Source organism: Mustela putorius, unplaced genomic scaffold (genome assembly GCF_011764305.1).
Source record: "Mustela putorius furo isolate JIRA1106 unplaced genomic scaffold, ASM1176430v1.1 tig00000873_pilon_pilon_pilon, whole genome shotgun sequence".
In the NCBI taxonomy this organism is placed as follows: domain Eukaryota; kingdom Metazoa; phylum Chordata; class Mammalia; order Carnivora; family Mustelidae; genus Mustela; species Mustela putorius.
The window spans coordinates 4,089,416-4,108,038 of record NW_025421504.1 but is presented as its reverse complement, the minus strand read 5'-3'; the positions used below and the strand labels follow the sequence as shown (position 1 = coordinate 4,108,038).

The window sequence follows — 18,623 nt, the reverse complement described above, 5'->3', positions numbered from 1 at the left end:
GGAACTCCCTTCCCAATCGGGTGGGCATCTCCCAGCAGCTGCTGGGGAAAGGGGGCGAGAGCTCCGGGCCTCCCATCCCTGCCCCCGCGGCAGATGCTGCCTGGGTCTTTGCTGGAGGACTTGGCCTGTGGAGTCGCCCTGCTCTGAGCAGGCTCGCTGCGGTGCGTGAAGGACCACGGCTGGAACAGCGCTTGGGGCGCCGGGAGCCCCCAGGAGACCTTGGCCATTGTGATCAGCGTCAGGCCTGCATTTGTTCTCGTTCATGCCAGACAGCGAGTCTTGGACCTGCCGTGTGCGCCGGCGCCGCTCTGAATGTGGCGGCTGAGGGCCCTGGCTCGGGGTCCCGTGGAGGGGGGCGTGGGAGGGAGCACGTCATCCTAACGCAGTCCCTGTGGAGACTGCTCAAATGCAGGGTGTGGGCTCAGTAGGGGACTGCGGGGACTCGAGGTGCCCAGGCCAGGGCCTGCAGGGCTGCAGGCACCGGGGGAGGTTGGGCAGAGGGCAGGAGCAGCTCCCGTCCCTCCGCCCTGCATCCGGGCCTCGTTGCTGGGGACGAGGAGCATCAGCCATCCGTGTCGTGGCCACGGGCTTGGGTACTCCAGAGGCGTCTGCCCGTGTCCCCTCGGCCTGCACTGCAGAGCTGTGCGCGGTCCCAGAGGGTAGACTCCAGGCACCTGGGTGGGGAGTGGGAGCAGCCACTGAGCCTGGAGGTTACCGGCTAGAGGGCAGTCTTCTCTGGGAGAGGCCTTGGGGCGGGAAGAGAAGAGGCCCTGGTGGGCCCTGGTATCCCCAGGAGCCCATCCTCTGACCCCCTAGTGCGCCTACCTGGATCTGCTTGGTGACCCTGGTTCCCTGCCTGGGCCCGTCCGGTAGCCTTCTAGGTGTCTTCGGACCGGTTGGCCTCGCTCTCTGTTCAGGCACTGTGGGCGGGTGGTGATTGAGTGAGGCCTGTTCAGACAACAGTGGCAGAGTCCCCGGGCTCTAAGAGCCAGGCATGGAGAGGATTGGGGTGAGCTGGGCGGATGGCATGGGCCTGACCCCGAGGGCGCTGTCCCGGGGCCAGCTGCGTGCGATACGGGACCGGCCCCCGTGGCTGCTGCTTCTGCCGGGAGCAGAGTCAGGCAGCAGCCCAGGGCAGAGGAGTCTGGTGCTGGGGAGGATGGAACTTGGGGGGACGTTGCTGGGATGCAGAACAAGGCAACAAGACCCCCAGGGAGGCGGCAGGCTGCTGGGGCAACCCCTGGGTGTTGGCTTCCAAGTCAGGCCTTGCAGGCCTGCACTGGTGCGCTCTCCGCAGCCGCCGCCCAGGAGCTGGGCTGCAGTGTGAGCGGCCTCAGAGGCATCCCACCCCAATAGCGGGCTCCTTTCCGGGGGCTGCCTTTCAGCCAGGGGAGACTTGGTGGCGCCGGGCAGGAGGCCATGGAGGGGGTTGGCTCCAGGCTGCAGGCAGAGAGGAGCGGGGTCACCGGGTGGGGGCGGGGGGAGTCCTGCACTCCTCCCTACGTAGGTGACCTTCTGCCACAGGCTGAGTCACACACGGAGCCTCTTGGTGGCAGGGTTCCTCCAGATTGGGACCGGTGGCCAATGCCACTGCTCTTGATGGCTCACGTTCCGTGGGTCGTCCGTCCGTTCTGTTGCTGGAGGTCGTAGGTACTTCTCGAGGGCCACTCTCTGGGCGAGGGGTTGGGGGGCATCACTGAGCAGGCCACGGTGTCAGGTTCAAGGAGAAGGGAGCAGCGGTGGGCGGGCGGTGGTCAGGAGCCACAGGGCCTGTTTTCTGCCCAGGTAGACAGTGCCACTGTGGCAGGGTGGGGACCCTGCTAAGAGCCACGGGGAGCCATGGCCGGTACCCGAGGCCCGAGGCAAGCACCACGCAGGCCACAGAGAAGTGCTATATTGCTCTGACGGTCGGATGACTGTCCAGTGACCGTGCCTCGCCGAGGGTCCCCTGGGTTCTGTGAGTAGTTAGGCTGGATGCCTGCGGGGGCCCAGAGCAGGGACTCTGGCTCTTGCACGGCCGTGCTCACAGCAGCGTTATTTACAGACGGGGGAGACGGCGCAGGCGTCGGGGGATGGATGAACCGATAAACAGTGGAGTGTCAGGCAGACGTGGAAAGGGAGGCCATTCCTGCCCCTGCGGCAACACGCAGGCTCCGCGAGAGAAGCCGGGTGCAGGGGACGGGGCTGCGCGAGGTCCGTAGGCCTTTGAAATCCACAGTCGGAAGGTGGATGCGAGGCCACCGGGGTGTGGCAGGGGAAGTGAGAGGTCCGTGGGCGCGGTCCCTGGGGAGGGTGATGGACGCATTCTGGAGGTGGCTGGCGGTGATGGTGCGCAGCAGCAGGCATGGGGCCCAGAAGCAGACACCGAAACATGGTTTAAATGCCTGAAACTTGATGTTATATAAATGTTACCACAACCAAGAGGATAATTAGGCTGGAGGAAGGGATAAGCCAGTGTGTAGGGTCACCCCAGCCTGGGTGGTCTCGAGCCTTCTTTCCACGGTGAAGGTTGGTGGCCTGGCGGGCAGTGACGTCACCCGGGGCCAGAGAGCTGCCGACAGGGGCGGTGGGGGGCGAGGGGAGGAGGTAGACCCCGGGCCGCTGGGGTGGGAATGAGGCTGCACCAGGACCCAGGCCCTGAGATAAAACGGGCATCCCCTTCTTGGAGGAGGGGAAGGAAAGTCCTAGCAGTTTGCTGTCTTTCCACATTGCCTTGTCCGAGAAGCAGGCAGGAACAGTGAGCAAAGGCAGGTGGTGCTGTGTGACCACGAGTCAGTGACTTAACCTCTCTGAACCTGGCTTTTCCACTTTTAAAAAATAGGGCTCTTTGGGGGCATCTGGCTGACCCTTTCCATCTCAGGGTTGTGAGTTCGAGCCCCATGCTGAGCGTAGCAGTCACTTAAAGATGGGGCCTTTTTTTTAAAAAATGGGGCTCAGGGCACCTGGGTTGGGCCTCTGACTCTTGGTTTCAGGTCTGGTCGTGATCTCAGGGTCAGGGAATAGAGCTGTGTTGGGCTCTGCGCCCGGAGTGGAGTCTCCTTGGGATCCCCCCCCCCCACCTCCCTCTGCTCCTCCTGCTCATACGCGCGCGGTCTGTCTCTCTCTCTCGGATAAATACATCTTTAAAAAAGCAGGACTCCCCCTGGTTCTGTTTAGCTGATGACGGTGCAGAGGGGGTCCTCTGGGACATAAATGTGAAACTTCTTTCATGTGAAGAACATCCCTTTGCTGTTTGTAGCATTTCACAAAGTTCGGGTATGAAACAGAAATTCAGGTGCCGGGGCCACGGGACAGAGGATGCGGCCCTGGCCCCAGGGAGGGGTCGCTGGGGGACGTGGGTCGGATGCAGGTCTGACCATTGTCGCGGCGGGGCTGTGGGCCAGGCTGGGGCCGCAGAGCCCTCCTCCCCCGAGCCCGCACCAGGGGGACAACTCCCAAGACCCCAGTCATTCCACGAGTGTTGTTAGGGGGTCCCCTCCCTGTACAGCTCTGGACGGACGTGGGGGTCCACCCAGGCTGGCTGCCGTGCTCCCTGGGGCTCACGGCGTGTGTGTGATGGGGAACACGGATGGTAGCACATGGCCCAGCAGTGAATAGGAAGCTTTCGTATTGAGTAAATGAAGTGACGGTCGTCACAGGTTGGCCTGGCTATTTCTGATGGTGTTTCAGGGAAAAAATAAATCACTCTGCAGACTTCAGTTTCCCCATTTGTGAAAGAAGTAGATGGGAACTAGAATTCTTTGCTATCCAGTGTCTTTTTGCCCTTTGCCCTGGGTCGCTTTTTAAATGTAAAGTAATTGAAATAATAAAATGAAAAATTTGGTTCCTTAGCGGGACCGGCTGCATTCCCAGTGCTGGGAAGTCACATGTGAAAACAGGTGGCAGTTCCTCAAAAAATTAAAAATACTAATGCCACGTGACCCCGTAATCCCGGAAGAACTGGAAGCAGGGTTTCCAGATCTCGCACACCTGTGTTCCCAGCGGTGCTAGTCACCAGAGCTGAAACGCAGAAGCGCCCCAGGTGTTGATGGAGGGACGGATAGGCAGAAGGGACTCTGAACCTTAATAGGACGTTCTGACACTCGCTACAGTGTGCACGAGCCCTGAGGACGTGATGTTAGGTGAGATAAGCCAGCCCCCGAAAGGATAAACACTGTAAGATTCCTCTACACGGGGCTCCCTGGGCCTGCAGATTAGAAGGTAGAATGGGGTGGGGGGGTGGGGAGTTGGTGTTTAATGGGGAGAGAGTTTCACTTTTGCAAGACAGCATTCTGGAGACGGGTTGTACAACAGCGTGAATGTCCTTCATGCCACGGGACTGAGCACTTAACGTAGGTGATGGTGAATTTCATGTTCCGTGTATTTTAGCACAGTTAACACTGTAGCCCCCCATGGCTGCCGTATCAGGCGGCGCGGGCCTGGGGTCCTTCCATCCTGGAAGTCCTCTGGGACGGCGCTGGGGGAGACGGTCTCTGCTGTCCCTGCCAGGTGGCCGGAGCAGCCGGGTCCCGGGTGGCTCTCCGTGGAAAGCAAGGGTTCAGAGAAATCGTCCGGGGCAGGTTGCCCTGATGGGGCCTCTGCTTCTCCCGTGGTTGGGCGGGCGGGGTCCTGCCTTCTGGCCCCGCAGAGCAGTTGTGCTGGTATCTCCACTGGCCGGGAGAGAAGGGGCTTGCGGGAGGGAACCCTCACCTGTGCAAAGGCCAGGCCCTTCCATCGGTGATGGGGTGGGGGTTGGGGGAAGAATGGGGCTCGTCGCGTTTTTGTGATAATTTCTGAAGCAGGCGCTGGTGGCAGGATGTTTGCTTTGTGGTTTGAGTTTCTGCCTGGGCAGGGGGCGGGTCGCTGGAGCCCCGGAGGCAGGGGATGAGGGCTGCATGTGGGGGTGGGCGGGGCCAGTGCAGGCCCCCCCGACCAGACCCAGGGGCAGCTGGAAGCAATTTTCGGTCACGTGGGGCCGGGCCCAGCCGCTGGCCTGCAAGACAAGGCCCCATGTCTGTGTCCAGGAAGCAGCCGCACGGCCACATGTTCAAGGCCAGCTGCTGCGCTGGTCTTTGTTTATTTAAAGATGCTGGAGCTGGGGACAGTCTTTCTGAAGAGGGGGCAGTGGCAGATGCCTTCCGGGTGCTGCTGGGAGGAGGCCCCGTGGCTGTCCTTGCTGTCTCCTGGGTCGCGCTCGCCTTTCCCCTGGCCTGGGAGTGCGGTGGGCAGCAGGGACCCGTGGGCTCTGTTACTGCTCGGTCCCCGATTCCGGGAAGGGGGAGTCACGGCGCTTGGTCCGGCTGAGAAAACGGGGAAGTCGAGCGACGTTGTGCAGAGAAACCACCCACGCTCTGATTTCTGGAGTCTGTCAGCTCATCATCCCGGCCGCGGAAGGAGAGGGTGCTGGGCCCCCCCGCGGTCACCTCCCTCTGACACTTCCACAAAGCAGAGGTGCGGCCACCTAGGTGCGAGCCGGTTGGGCCCACTGGGGTTTGGCACTGGGGTTTGGTTGTCTGGGAGAGTCTGGTCGCTTCCCCAGGAAGTGGAAACCCCCATGTCCCCGTGTCCTGTGCATGAACCCCCGCCCGCCCCCACCCCGCCCCAGCGCACACTTGGGAGCGGGGTTCCGAGGCTGATGCCCAGGGAACCAGCCAGCCCCTCCCTGGGGGGGACCCTGGAAGATGTTAGGATGCACCGTGTGTGTTCCTGGGAGGGGGAGGGAGCTCACCGTCCTCCTCAGTGGTTGGGGGCTGGGAAGGCCACAGGGGGACTGAGAGGCTGGCCAAGGAGAAGTGTGGATAGGCGCGTGTGGTGTATCTAGGGGTACTCCAGGACATGGCCGATGTGCTCCTGGTAGACCCTGGGAGGGACCCATGCTGTTCTGAGCACCCTGACCAGCTCCACCGGGGGAGTGGCCCTCAGGTCCCCACTGGGTGCCTCTGGCCACTCCTTCTCCAGGCCTCTGACCTGGGTGTACAGACTCTTCAGGGCAGGAAGGGAGGGAGGTTCTGATCTGCAAACTGCAGAGGCTTGAGTTATTTCTAGAAGCTCAGTCCTGCCTGCCTGTCCACAGACCTGGAAGCAAAAACTGGAGGTGTGGGGCACACAGGTGCCAGGCAGAGAGAAGGACCCCTCCCCTGGGTGGGGGTCGGGAGCTGCCCCAGAGCCCCAGAGCCCCATCTTCCCTGCTGTTGCCTGGGAACCGCAGAGCCCAGGAGGGGCATACTCTGTCCCCGTCTTTTTACGGGGACCCAGGACTGAACACACCTCACCTGGGAGCTGCAGGATGATAGCCGGGTGTTCTTCATCCTGGCTCACGCGCTGGCCCCACCATTCAGCTCTTTGGCCCTGAGGGTCCTGAGGCCTGTGGGAGCCTGTTTGAGCCTGTGATGGAGGTGGGTGCCCTGGGGCAGGGTGGAGGCTGGGAAGAGGAGGGCTGGGGTCAGCTCTGCCTTGGAGCTGAGGGAAGGAACCTGCTAGTAGGCAGCTGCTGGGGAGGGGTGGGGCTCTGCCGGTGCTGTGGTGGGGGGGGCCTTTAGGTCTGGGGTCTCCTGTAAGGGTCTCCTGGGCAATTGAGCCTCAGTTTCCCCGCTTGAGAAATGGGGTGGTGGTCGGTGCTTTGCAGATGCCTGTGTCAGACCCCCTGACTCCCCCCGTTCTGCCCACAGCCCCCGAGGCGGCTCCTGGCTGTGTTGGCGACATGGCTGAGACCCCCAGAGACGCCGGGCTGAAGCAGGCGCCCGCGCCCCGCAACGAGAAGGCCCCCGCGGACTTCGGCTATGTGGGCATCGACTCCATCCTGGAGCAGATGCGCAGGAAGGCCATGAAGCAGGGCTTCGAGTTCAACATCATGGTGGTCGGTGAGTGTGCGCCCCACGCTGGGACCCCACACCGCGGGCTTTGGGGCTCAGTCCGCTCCTCGGAAGACGGGGGTGGGCGCACCTGGCCCGCAGGGCGGATGGCACGTGGCACCGAGCGTGAGCCCGTGTGTGCTCCTGCGTGCGCCCGTGTGCCTGCCGGGAGGGCGGCAGCTCACTGACCAGCAGCCTCACCCCCTGCCCTCTCCGGGGCTCCGTCCTGGACTTCCAGTGACGGGGCCAGCCCCCCCACGGCCAGGAGGCCTTGCTAGAGGCTTCCTGGTGGCCCCGGGAGAGCCGGATGGGCCCCAGGGCAGGTCACTGATAAGCCCGGCCTGATCCGGGTTGGGGGCCAGACGTGGGGGTGCACTGGGCCACCTCTTGTTCCTGAAGTCCTTGGGGCCCCATTCGGTCCTCGCAGACGCCCTGTCAAAAGGGTGTCCCATTCTGCAGGCGGCAGTGAGGCCCAGAGGGGGCCTGGCACGGTCTCTGCTCACAGGGCGGGGAGACCAGAGCTCTGCTGCCTGGGCCAGGCGGGCATCTGTTTGGGGGTCTGCGGACCCAGCGTGGAATCCCGGCCTCACCTGCCCACTCAGTGGTGTGGTGCTGGTCCTCCCTTTCCCGGGGCTTACTCATCTGTAAGATGGGACCCCCGGGAGGGGCAGATCCGATGCCGTGTGCGGCTCCTGCATGGCCATGGGCGCTAGAGGAGTGGCAGTCGCAGAAGCAGCAGCGGGGGCCGGGGGGAGCGGAGGACGATAATCCCAGACGGTTTGGCGTCTCCCAGACACCAGGCACGGTGGCCGGGCTCTCTGACGTAGCTCCGGCCTGACCTGGCAGGGGCGCAGACAAGTGGGCTGGGGGGGGGGGCGTGGACAGCCGGGCCCAGGGGTTCCCGACGTCCACCTACGGCATCCTGGGAGCTCACGCTTTTTCTTGACAGGTTATCAAAGTCGGAAAATCGGTATAATTTAATTCTATAAAATCCATGGGCTAGTGTGGCATAGAGCAGCTCAGGGAAGGGGTGAGGTGCTGGGGCTCCACGTGCGGGGTCGTGCCTGTGAGGTGCTCCCGGTGTGGATCCTGAGGTGGAAGGTTGTTTCGGGGCCCTGGATCAGGCTGTGGGGTTCCCATCCCCGCACTGGGCTCTGTGCCTGTTTCCTCCTCCGTCGGGCGGGATGACGATGGCCCCCCGGGCAGGCAAGGGCGTTACACAGCCTCCCTGAGGACAGCGGCTGGCGCATGACGGGGGAGCACTGTGAGCAGAGCCCGGGGTCTGCGGCAGCGGCTGCAGGGCCAGCCCCCCTCCCCCCACCATGCCCTCTGCCTTCTGCCCTCCTGCTGTAGGCGGGCCTCAGGTGATGTGAGGATTGGAAACAGTGAGGCCAGGAGTGTTTCTGGGGCCCAGGGGTCTGGGAGCCCCATAGGGGGCGGCCTGAAGCCCCGGGGGCTCCCTCGACTGCCAGGATCTGTGGACATGGGCACTGGCCAGTGGCTGTTCCTGTTCCTGGTGGCGAGACCCAGCTGCCCCCCATCTGGCTGCCCCCCCGCCCCGTCCTGCCCCAGCAAGAACTGACCAGGTGGCTTCTCACTGAGCCCCGTGGTCGCTCAGCTACAGGCTTGAATGCTGAGTGTGCTGGCGGTTCTAACCTAGATGACCCCGGAAACCAGGCAGAACCCTGCAGTGCAGCGGCCTAGCGCGGTTAGACTGTGGCAGGTTTGCAGAGCCTCCCTCTTGTGGTCCTGGGGCTCTGTGGAGCTTTTCCTTCAAACCTCATGACCTCAGTGTGTCCAGCTGTGAAGAGGAAAGCTGCATCAGGGGGCCCAGCTCCCCCACGTGGCCTCCCCGGTGCTGCTGCTCTGCCTCTCAGCTCCTCTGGGGGGCCCTCTGGGTCCTGCCCCAGGACAAGGCCCCACTGCCTGGGCATCCCAGCCCTTCCCGCCTCTCGTCCTTCCCTGACTTGGGGCCCCACTGAGCGGGGCCGAGGGACAGCGCAGCGCCCAGGTACTGCCGAACCACCGGGCCCACTGACCGGCTCTCATCCTCTCCCCAGGGCAGAGCGGCTTGGGGAAGTCCACCTTGATCAATACCCTTTTCAAGTCCAAAATCAGCCGGAAGTCGGTGCAGCCCACCTCGGAGGAACGCATCCCCAAGACCATTGAGATCAAGTCCATCACGCACGGTGAGTGCCGGGGTGGGGCTGGGGGTGTTGACACGGGGTGTGGGGTGCTGCATCCTGAGTGGCCAGGTTGAAAGTCCGGGTCAGGGATGGTCTCCGGGAGCCCTGTAGGCCCTGGTTGGAGGGAGCCCCCTGGAGACAACTGAGTTTTACAGCAAAACCCATGGGTAGGAGCTGCCCAAGTCAGCAGTCACCAGGCCCTGCCGGAGGCGGTCCTCCCTGTGCATCACCTGGGGGATCGTCGCAGGTCCCCGGGGGGGCACCCCAAACGGGCCTTGGTGGGGCCGGGCTGGTCAGGTTCCTCCCAGGCAGGACCCAGCCTACCCCAGGTTGTCTGTGGGGGTCCAGGGTTTCCCCCTGAGCTTGGTGGGCTCTGTGATTCTGCAGATATTGAGGAGAAGGGCGTCCGCATGAAGCTCACGGTCATCGACACGCCGGGCTTTGGGGACCACATCAACAATGAGAACTGGTGAGGACCCCTGGGGTTGCCACTGCTGGAGGAGCGCCCTGACGGCCGCCGGGGCCTGTCTCGCGGCCTGCTCCTCTGCTGAACCCTCCGCGGCCCCCAGATCCTGGGCCAGCGTGCGGTTCCCCTGAGACTCGTGACCCCCGCACCTGCTGGGGTCAAGGGTCAGCACGGGAGGCTGGCTGGGGAGCTCTCGGGGAGGCTGTGGTCTCTGCTCAGACGGCCCCGCAGCCCGGGTCCTCACACTGGCAGGCCGAGGATGGGGCTGGGACGTTGGGGGAGAACGGGCAGGAGCCGTGCCCGGAGCCGTGCCCCGGGGCGGGCTGACGGGGCCTGTGCTGGCAGCTGGCAGCCGATCATGAAGTTCATCAACGACCAGTACGAGAAGTACCTGCAGGAGGAGGTCAACATCAACCGGAAGAAGCGCATCCCGGACACGCGCGTGCACTGCTGCCTCTACTTCATCCCCGCCACCGGCCACTCGTGAGTCCCCCGCGGAGCCCGGGCCGTGTCCGTGATGGCCCCTGTCGCTGTGCGGGAAGAGCGGTTACAGCTCTGCTCCCGGTGGAAGACGGTGGCCGCCACTCGGGGTCCCTGCAGTGCTGTCCCCATGCCTTCCCAGGACGGGCTTCCGGTTGGGGGCGGTGGCACACTGGAGCCAGTGGGCCAGGCTCTGGGGGGCACCCTGGGCAGTGGCCTGTCCTGGAGCCCTGGCTGGGTGGGCCCAGAGCTGCTGGGGGCTTCCTTCCCCCACTCCCTCCTCTCCCCTCCGAGGGGACCCCTCGCCCAGGACGGGGCTTCTGTCTGGTAAATGCCCTCTTCCTCCTTCTTGTCCCTTGTGTCCCTTCTTTCTGGCGAATGTCCCTTCTTCTTTCCTGTCCCTTGCTTAGGGTTTGGCCAGCCATGGCCTTACCCGTGTGTCCACACCTGGGAGCCCCCGCGGACACCTGAGGGCCCTTTCTCAGCTGGAGGCAGCCCTGCCTGCCTCGTTCTGTCGCCGTCCGTCCGTCCCCCTCAGCTTGTCGCTCACCCACACCATTCTGCTTCAGCCTCAGGCCCCTGGACATCGAGTTCATGAAGCGCCTCAGCAAAGTCGTCAACATCGTCCCTGTCATCGCCAAGGCCGACACGCTGACCCTGGAGGAGAGGGTCTACTTCAAACAGCGGGTAGGGCTCTCCACCTCCAGCCAGGCTGTCGGACGCAACCCGCCAGCCTTCCTCGGGCGCGAGCAAGCCCAGAGCGGGCGGGGTTAGGTGGCCGCGTCCTCCGCCGCCGCAGTCCCACTCCAGGCCGCCGTCTCCGCAGGAAGGTGCGCCCGGGCCTGCGGCTTCCCGACAGGCCGCACGTCAGAGCCACCTGGGGAGCCGGGAGGACGAGGCCGCTGGGCCCCACGGAGCCTCCACCCCCGGTGGGCATGAGCGGGGAGGCCCCTAGGTCTCATCCCCAGAGCGCTGGCCGTGCTCAGCCGTGGCCCCGGGTGCGGGGATTTTCCCAGCAGGCTGAGGGGAGGACTGTGCCCTCGCCGTGGGCGCGTCTGCCGGAGGGAGCGGGCCACTGGGGGTCGGTGCCGGGGGCAGAAATGACGGGTGTGTGCGGCGCATCCGCGCGTGGGGGAGCCGGGGCAGCAAACGGTGGGGACAGTCGGACACAGGCAGGTGCACGCCGGGCTGCGGGGTCCCGGGCAGCACCCAGGCCCCGCCGTGACAGAGGGTTTCCAGGTGGAGCTCGAGGGACAACTCGCCATCCCAGAGCTGCTGTCTCCGGGGTGTGCCAGCCTACAGAGGGAGGACAGGGAGACGGCTTGGGACTCCGGCGGCTGCACCTGGCTCCCGGCGGGCCTGCAGCTCCCCCTCCTCCACTCGGGAGGCTTGAGAACTGGAGTATGAGGGTCACCAGCCCCGTAGAGCCTGCCCTTGGCCCCAGGCTGGGCCCCCTCACTTTCTGGAGGTCACAGTGTGGGCCAATCCCAGTGGGTCAGTCCAGCCTGCTGTGCGGACGGCACCCACATCTCTCCCCTCCGGATCCCCAGATCACCGCGGACCTGCTGTCCAACGGCATCGACGTGTACCCCCAGAAGGAGTTTGACGAGGACCCGGAGGACCGGCTGGTGAATGAGAAGTTCCGAGTGAGTGCATTGGCCGTTCCCGGAGGCCCCCGATTCCTGCTAGAGGCCACGGCAGGGTCTTCGTACTGCTCCAGTGGGACTGGGGAAGCGAGTGGGATGGGCCTGAGCCATGGGAACGTGTTCTCTGGGCCGGAAGGAGTCAGAGCCCAAGTGTTCACATGGGGCTCTCTCGGGCCAAGGGTCTCCGTTCTTGGGGGCCCCGGGCTCAGGGCAGCTCCTCCCCGGGGCCCAGGAAGCTCACTGGCCTTCGCACACACGTGACCTGTGCTGCCTGTCCTTCCCTAGGAGATGATCCCGTTCGCCGTGGTGGGCAGTGACCACGAGTACCAAGTGAACGGGAAGAGGATCCTTGGCAGGAAAACCAAATGGGGCACCATCGAAGGTAATTGTCAAGCTGCTGGGGTCTCCAGATCAGAAAACTCAAGCCTCTTCTGCCAGCCTGGAGCTTGGGCACCCAGGCCCCAGCCGGGTGCTCCCGGGGCCTCATCTGTGGCATCGCCACACTCAGCCGCCGGGAGGGGGCCAGTGGCTTGTCTGGGGCCCATGGCCGTTAGCTGATGGAGCTGTGCCTTCACCCCGATCTCCCAGGGGACAGGGAAGTATCCAGAGAGAAAAGGAAGGAGCCCTGAGGGGTCCTGCTGAGTTCTGGGTTTTGGTGTTTCATAGCCATGCTGTGTGACCTTGGGCAAGTTGCTCCACCTCTCTGGGCCTAGGACAGTGCTGGGAATAGCGCTGTGAGAACAGCTGTGAGAACCAAATGGCGCGCCCCCTGCCAAGGTTTCCGGGACCCCACATCTTGTTGTCCTGCGGCTGCTGTAACGGATGACTGAGACTGGGTGGCTTGAAACGGAAACGTCTTCTCCTGGTTCTGGAGGCCAGAAGTTAAGGCATCAGTATGGCTGGTTCCTTTCAGAGCCCCTGAGGGAGAACGTGCTCCAGGCCCCTCTCCTGGTGGCTGTCAGCCATCCTCCGTGTCCCTTGGGCGGTCGGCAGTCCCCACTCAGCCTTCGGACTGTGTCTCTGTTTCTTGCTCAGGAGGCCATCTGCCTGTCATTGGCTTAGCTTCCCCTGAAATCCATGGTGATCCCCTCTTAGGGTCTTTACCTTAATTACATCTTCAAAAAAAAACTCTCCAAGTAGTCCCCATTCATAGGTGCCGAGGGCGTCGGCTGTTGGACATGGTTTGGGGGACACAGTTGAACCCCCTTTGGGTGGTGGTGCCCGCGGCAGGCTGCTCTGGGCACCACTTCACCCTCCGCTCTGTCCGTCTCCCTCTGTAGATTAGAGGATGCAGAATGGACAGGTTCGAAGGTCCACGTTGTCTTTGTTCCCGTGGCTGAGGGCCCGGCGTGGACAGGTCTGGAAGGTGCTCACCAGCCGCCGGGCCCCTGTCTCCCACCCCCCACCCCCGTGACACCGGGCGAGTCCCTCGATCCCCCAGGCCTCAGTCTTCATCTTCACCATCCTTAAGATGGGTGCTGTGTGTCAGGACCTTAGCAAAATGACGGACTGTCTCAGACTTGTGAAACTTTGGGGCAGCAAACGCCCTTAAGAAAGGGATCCTTGCGACACGGGACAGGGAGCTCCCTCCCTCTGTGCCTGCTCATTTTACATACGTTATCCCGATGCCTGCTTAACTCCCCCTCCCGCTCCCACCCCTGCGGCTGACCCTGCACCCTCCTGCAGAGAGGACCAGGCTGTGGCACCCAAGGGTTCGCCCCTGCCCTGCCAAAGCCTGGGCAAGGCGTGGAGCGGCCCACAGACCCGCTGCAGGGTGTTTTCCAGCGTCCTCTGATCTGCGCTTCCGCAGCCCTCCCCTCCTCTAGGGGTGTCTCTGCGGCCGCTCAGGTCCCGGCCACGTGGGCGGTCTCTCTGTCAGGCTTACCTCATCTCTACCCCATGCTCTTCATCTCTACCCCATGCTCTTCAGGAACTCTTGGCGCAGGTGCCTGTTCTGGGGGGTGGAGAAGTGTGGGATCAGAAGGGCCCATGGGGGGGGACTGGGGACACAGCTGCCCAGGGCTGGATCCACCTCTGCTGCCCCCTGGTGGCCAACTCCGGCCCACAGGCTCACCTTGGGGTTGTGAGAAATGGCCCTGTGGCCCCTGTAGGGACCGTTGCAGGGTGGTGGGTCTCCCGCAGCCTTCGTGAGCACCCCGGAGATTTCTGCCTCCCCCCCCCCTCCGCGTCCATCCAGCCGGACCCCGCACTGAGCTAGCGGCTCTTCCTCTCCTGGGCCTTGCCTGCTCTAACTGACCCGAGGCCGGGCCGCCCTGTGCTCTTCCCCGGCCAGCCTGGTGAACGTGCCCGCTGTCCTCCTCGTCCCTCAGTCCCTGGTCCTGTTTCTTTGATCCTGGTTTTCGCCGTCCTGAGACGGTGCACCCATCCTCGGAAACTGCCTGGCGTGTTCAGGAGGAGGGTGGGGTGGGAGAGAGCTCGTGGTTAGCTCATCGGGAGGTGGGTGGCGTTGGAGTCCCACCTTACAGAGGAGGAAACTGAGGGTCAGAGAGGCCAGGAGAGGCAGCAGCCCCACGCGCACACTCCCAGCCATGGGGCTCCCATCTTCCCGCCAGCTCTTTCCACTTCACGTCAGTAGCAATGCTGCGTGTGAGTCTGTCGGCAGAAGGTTCTAGTGCGGGCACAGCCCCGTGCCGGTGGGAGGAGGGCCGGGCTGTGGTGGGCAGGCCGCCATGGGAAGAAAATCGCAGGGCTTGGCAAGGGGGGGACCCTGGGGCTTCGGGGCTTTTTCTCCCCAGCTTCCTGGGGGCGATGGGGGAGACAGGCCCATTCCCTGCGCTCTGAGCCCCGATGCCCCAAGACCACAGACGGGGAGGCCTGGTGGTGTGTTGGGTGCATGAAGGTTTGATGACACACATGAGTCATGCAGCAGAGCCCTCGGGGGCGCGGGGACACTGCCTCTCGGGGGGACCTGGAGGCATCTGGGGGGCCGGTCCTCCCACGTCCACAGAGCTGACTGCTGTCCTGCAGCCCGTGCTTTGGGCATCGGCATGTAGCCGGGCAGCGTAGGGTTCCTGAGCTCAGTGGCAGTGGTGACCAGCATGGGAGAAGGCCCAGCAGGGCCCAGGTTCCCTAAATGCCACCTTTGGTCCCTGCCTGGTTCCATTGTCACCACTCCCTGTTTTCAGGGTCCCCTGGGACGTGCTGCTCTTCTCAGGAGATGCCCCTCCCCCAGCTCCCAGTGAGGAGCAGTGGCCCTAGTGGCCCTGCTGGACGGGAACCCTCTGGGGGGTGGGCGCCTGGCAGGGCCTGCCTCAGGGTGTCTGCAGAGTCCGGTGCCTGTGGGAGCCCAGTGCTCCCCTGTGGGGTGGGGACTCCCACCCCCACCAGCCCACCCACCCACCCACCCAGGCTTCTCTTGGCTCCTGAACTACTGGGGGGAGGGGAGAGGCAGGGCGGGGGAGGGGCTTCGAGTGACCTTAAAGCTCTTTTTGTCTCCTCAGTCGAGAACACCACCCACTGTGAGTTTGCGTACCTTCGGGACCTCCTCATCAGGTGAGAGAGGGCTGTGGGGTGTTGGTCTTGGCCCCCCGAAGGCCCTGAGAGGGCCTGAAGTCAGGTGTCCGGGCAGTGGGGGAGCAGCCAGAGGTGCTGGACAGTAGCTGACCCGTCCTCCCCCAGGAGGACCTCGGAAGCCCATTGTCTAAAACAGCTCCGTGGAAATGAAGCAGAAGTTAAAATCCTTCTTAATCTGTGTGAAGACCCCCCCGCCCCCGGGAGGGAAGAGGCTTGGTTCTCGGCAGTGCAGCCTTGGGCCCCGGGGGTCTCTCGTGCCGGGCATGGAGATCGTGTCCCCCATCCCCATCCCAGTGTCTTCTGACCCCACCACTCTGACCTGGCTGAGGCTTTCCCTTAGTTTTCCTTGAGCTCAGATAGGGAGTGGCCGCCCTTAAGTCGTTAGAGAAGGTGCTTTGTGGCTGGGTCTGGGCGGGTGATGAGACAGTGGGGGCATCTGCCGTGGTACCAGGAGCTCCTGGCTTCTCTGTTAGCAGATGGGTGCATTCTAGGCATTAAGTGGCCGTCCCTGGGTGGGGGCGGCTCTTGGTTTGGGGGGTGGACTGTGGCTTCTGGGAGTGACCCCACTGTGTTGGACAGCCTGACTGCCCAAGACACCCACTAGGCCCTTCCGAGTCTCCTGTTGGGCTGTGAGAGAGGGGGAACCTGGGCATAGGACTGATGAGCAGGGTCGACCCGCACTCCAGCTCAGGGTGTAGCCCCAGGACCTGGTGCTTCTTGGTGGCAGCAAGGACATTTGAACGCTGTTCCCTCTGAGTGTGCACCCAGCCCCTACCCTTGGACTGGCCACAGGCTTGGCACGGAGAGAAGGGGGCCGTGTGCGTTAGAACATAGGTGTTCCGAGAGGGTCTGGGTCACTGTGGAAACTGCTTTCCCCCACGCCCCCTGCCGTACCCCAGCCTGGGCCCACTTGGCTGGGCCTTACAAGCCCTCCTGGGGGGCCCCTGAAAACCAGGCAGGAGGGATGGGGTGCTGGGGGAGCAGGCAGTGGGAGTCCGGCTCCGGCCCTGTGGGGTCAGTGCCCGTGTCCCCCCATGCCCCCCCAGGACGCACATGCAGAACATCAAGGACATCACCAGCAGCATCCACTTCGAAGCCTACCGTGTGAAGCGTCTGCACGAGGGCAGCAACGCCATGGCCAACGGCGTCGAGGAAAAGGGGCCCGAGGCCCAGGAGATGTAGACCCACCCTGCCCTGGGACCCGCCCCTCCCCCGCCCTTTCCAGCACCGCCCCCAGGCCCGCCCACGTGCCCCGTTTTATTTTATATAATTTCCTCCACTTGCGTCGCTCTCCGCCCCTTCACACGCCGCCCAGTAACGAGGTCACATGCGCCCTCCTGCGTGTGTGCGTCCTTAGCCGCTCCGTGCGGGGCCTGGACCTGGTCCCGGGACGGGAGGGGCAGGAGAGGGGCCTCTGGCCCAGCGCCAGGCCCCAGTCTCTGAGCAAGGCAGGCCTGGGCGGGGCGGGTCGGTGGGGGGGGGCGGCCTGGCCGGCCTGGAGCCCCTTCCTGCCTGCTCTCCCTACCCGGCCCAGGCCATAACTCAGACCCGTAACTCAGACATCCTCCCCCCTGGCCTCCCGCCCCAGGGGAGACTAGTTAATTCCATGAGATGCAAGTTGCCAATTGCTTAGAAGCGGGGAGGCCCGGCAGTGCCCGCCCGCGAGCCCGTCCTGCAGCAGAAAGTGCCTTTATCTCAGCCGTCCACGAGCCCGCCTTCTCTCCCCCGCTGTCCCCGCCGCCGGCACTGGGGACACATCGGAGAGAGGGAGGTGTGTCTTCATCTCTCCACCCCCCCCCACTTTGATTGAGCATGCAGGGGAAGGGAACAGATACCCCCCACTCCAGCCCCGCCCCGTGATTTGGGGGAAGGTCCCAGCAGGTGAAATCCGGTGGAGGTGCTGAGGGAGAGGATGTGACCATGTGGGAAGGAGGGGGCTGGGCCGTTCAGAGCGGCCCAGGTGACCCCAGCGCCTGCCTGCACCGCCCCACGTGACTGCGAGAGTGTTTCTGTCTGTCTGTCTGTCTGTCTGGATATCTCTGGCCTAAGATGCTCCGCCCGGGGTACACCCATTCAGCCCTCCTGGGCCAGGCTTTGCTCTGACACCTTGACCCCGGGAGCTTTTGTCACCCTAAATATGCCTGGGTTCCCGCACCCCAGAGCCCATCGTAAATACGCCCCGCCCCAAGGAGGGAGAGGTCAGGAGGCAGGTGTGCGTGGGCCCTCACTGGGCTGCAGCCCAGGCTGGCTTCTTGCAAGGGGAGGGAAGGGGATGCAGACAGGCCTGTGCGGGGGAGTGTGTGTGTGTGCGTGTGCGCACACGTGTGTGCGTGTGTACGATGTCCTTGCATTGTGTGTTCCCTCCCCACCTAAGACAGGAAGGACCCCTTAGCGAAACCGTGTACTTGCCGAATTGCCACGTTTTTGCCAAAACCCAGACTGCGAAGGAAACCTCCACCTTTGGCGGCGGGGCGAGGGCGCAGGGGGCAGCCTCGGGCGGGCCGGACTCGCTTTCCTTCTCTGTAGCCAGATCTCGGCAAATGGTGTTTCACCGGCACCTGTTTCCACAGTGGCCTTTTGCTATGTGCCTCCTGAGAAATTCATCTTTTTGTATAAATAACAAGGTCTTGAGACTGTATTTCCTGAAATAAATGTCCAAACGCAAACCTGCCGGGGGGGGGGCACGTGCTCCTCTTCCTGATCCCAGAGGCGCGGTTCCCCGCGGGAGAAAGCCGGCCTGGCGTGCTTGCGGGGGGCTCTTCAACCTCGTGATGGGGAAGCCGGTGTCGGGGAGGTCAGAAGCCCGCGGGTATGTGGAAAGCCAAGGGCAAAGCTTTCCGAATGGATAAGGAGGCGGGAAGTTTCCCACCGCGAGGCCCCGCAAGCCTCTTCCGTTCCTGTATTGTCGGAAATAAAGTTTCTCTAGTTCAGTTTTGTCCTATCAGATCGAACCGTAGAAACTGGTCAGAATTTGACAGTAATTCCCTACCAGTGGCTTGTTCCTGGAGAACGCGGCCCCGAAGAGAGGGAGAGGTTCCGGAGGCTGCCATGGGCGCCTGGCTCTGCACGACAGCCCTCCCCCTTGCCCCGGGGTGTTGGGGGCCGGAGCCCTTTTCTGGGCATAACACGCTACCCTGAGCCGGGCCGTCTCAAACGGCGGAAATCATTCTGTCCTGGTTCCTGAGGCTGAATGTCCGTGGCGGGCGTGCGGCAGGCTGTCCTTTGCCCCGGCCTGCGCCGGCTTTCCTCCTTGTAGACGAGAAACCGATTTTGCGGAAGGCACCCCTGTTGGTTTGGGGGCCCCTCTTCAGGATGGGTTCGTCTCCTCAGTTCCATCGGCAAAGACCCTGTCTCCAAATAAGGCCGAGTTCTGAGGTTCTGTCTGAGGACATGAACTGGGGGCAGGGGCAAGTGCTCTTCAACCCAGGGCATCCAGTAACCCCCCTCCGTCGCTGGGCCCCAGGGACAAGGTGGCTGCAGA

The 18,623-nt window shown here is 63.6% G+C and overlaps 1 protein-coding gene across 5 annotated transcripts in view; it reads left to right on the top strand.

Moving 5' to 3' along the window:
* The window catches only part of SEPTIN9 (septin 9), a 144,403-nt gene extending 126,331 nt beyond the window's left edge, over nucleotides 1–18,072 (top strand). For all 5 annotated transcript variants that reach the window (XM_004748818.3, XM_004748819.3, XM_045085829.1 and 2 more), the window contains 9 exons: nucleotides 6,648–6,839; nucleotides 8,891–9,019; nucleotides 9,404–9,485; nucleotides 9,828–9,965; nucleotides 10,532–10,649; nucleotides 11,513–11,608; nucleotides 11,894–11,990; nucleotides 15,070–15,121; nucleotides 16,189–18,072. In XM_004748818.3, the coding sequence (XP_004748875.2) occupies nucleotides 6,648–6,839; nucleotides 8,891–9,019; nucleotides 9,404–9,485; nucleotides 9,828–9,965; nucleotides 10,532–10,649; nucleotides 11,513–11,608; nucleotides 11,894–11,990; nucleotides 15,070–15,121; nucleotides 16,189–16,324 (1,040 nt within the window). In that variant the 3' untranslated portion in view covers nucleotides 16,325–18,072. The remainder of the gene's footprint in view (nucleotides 1–6,647; nucleotides 6,840–8,890; nucleotides 9,020–9,403; nucleotides 9,486–9,827; nucleotides 9,966–10,531; nucleotides 10,650–11,512; nucleotides 11,609–11,893; nucleotides 11,991–15,069; nucleotides 15,122–16,188) is intronic.
* The last annotated feature ends 551 nt before the right edge of the window (nucleotides 18,073–18,623 follow it).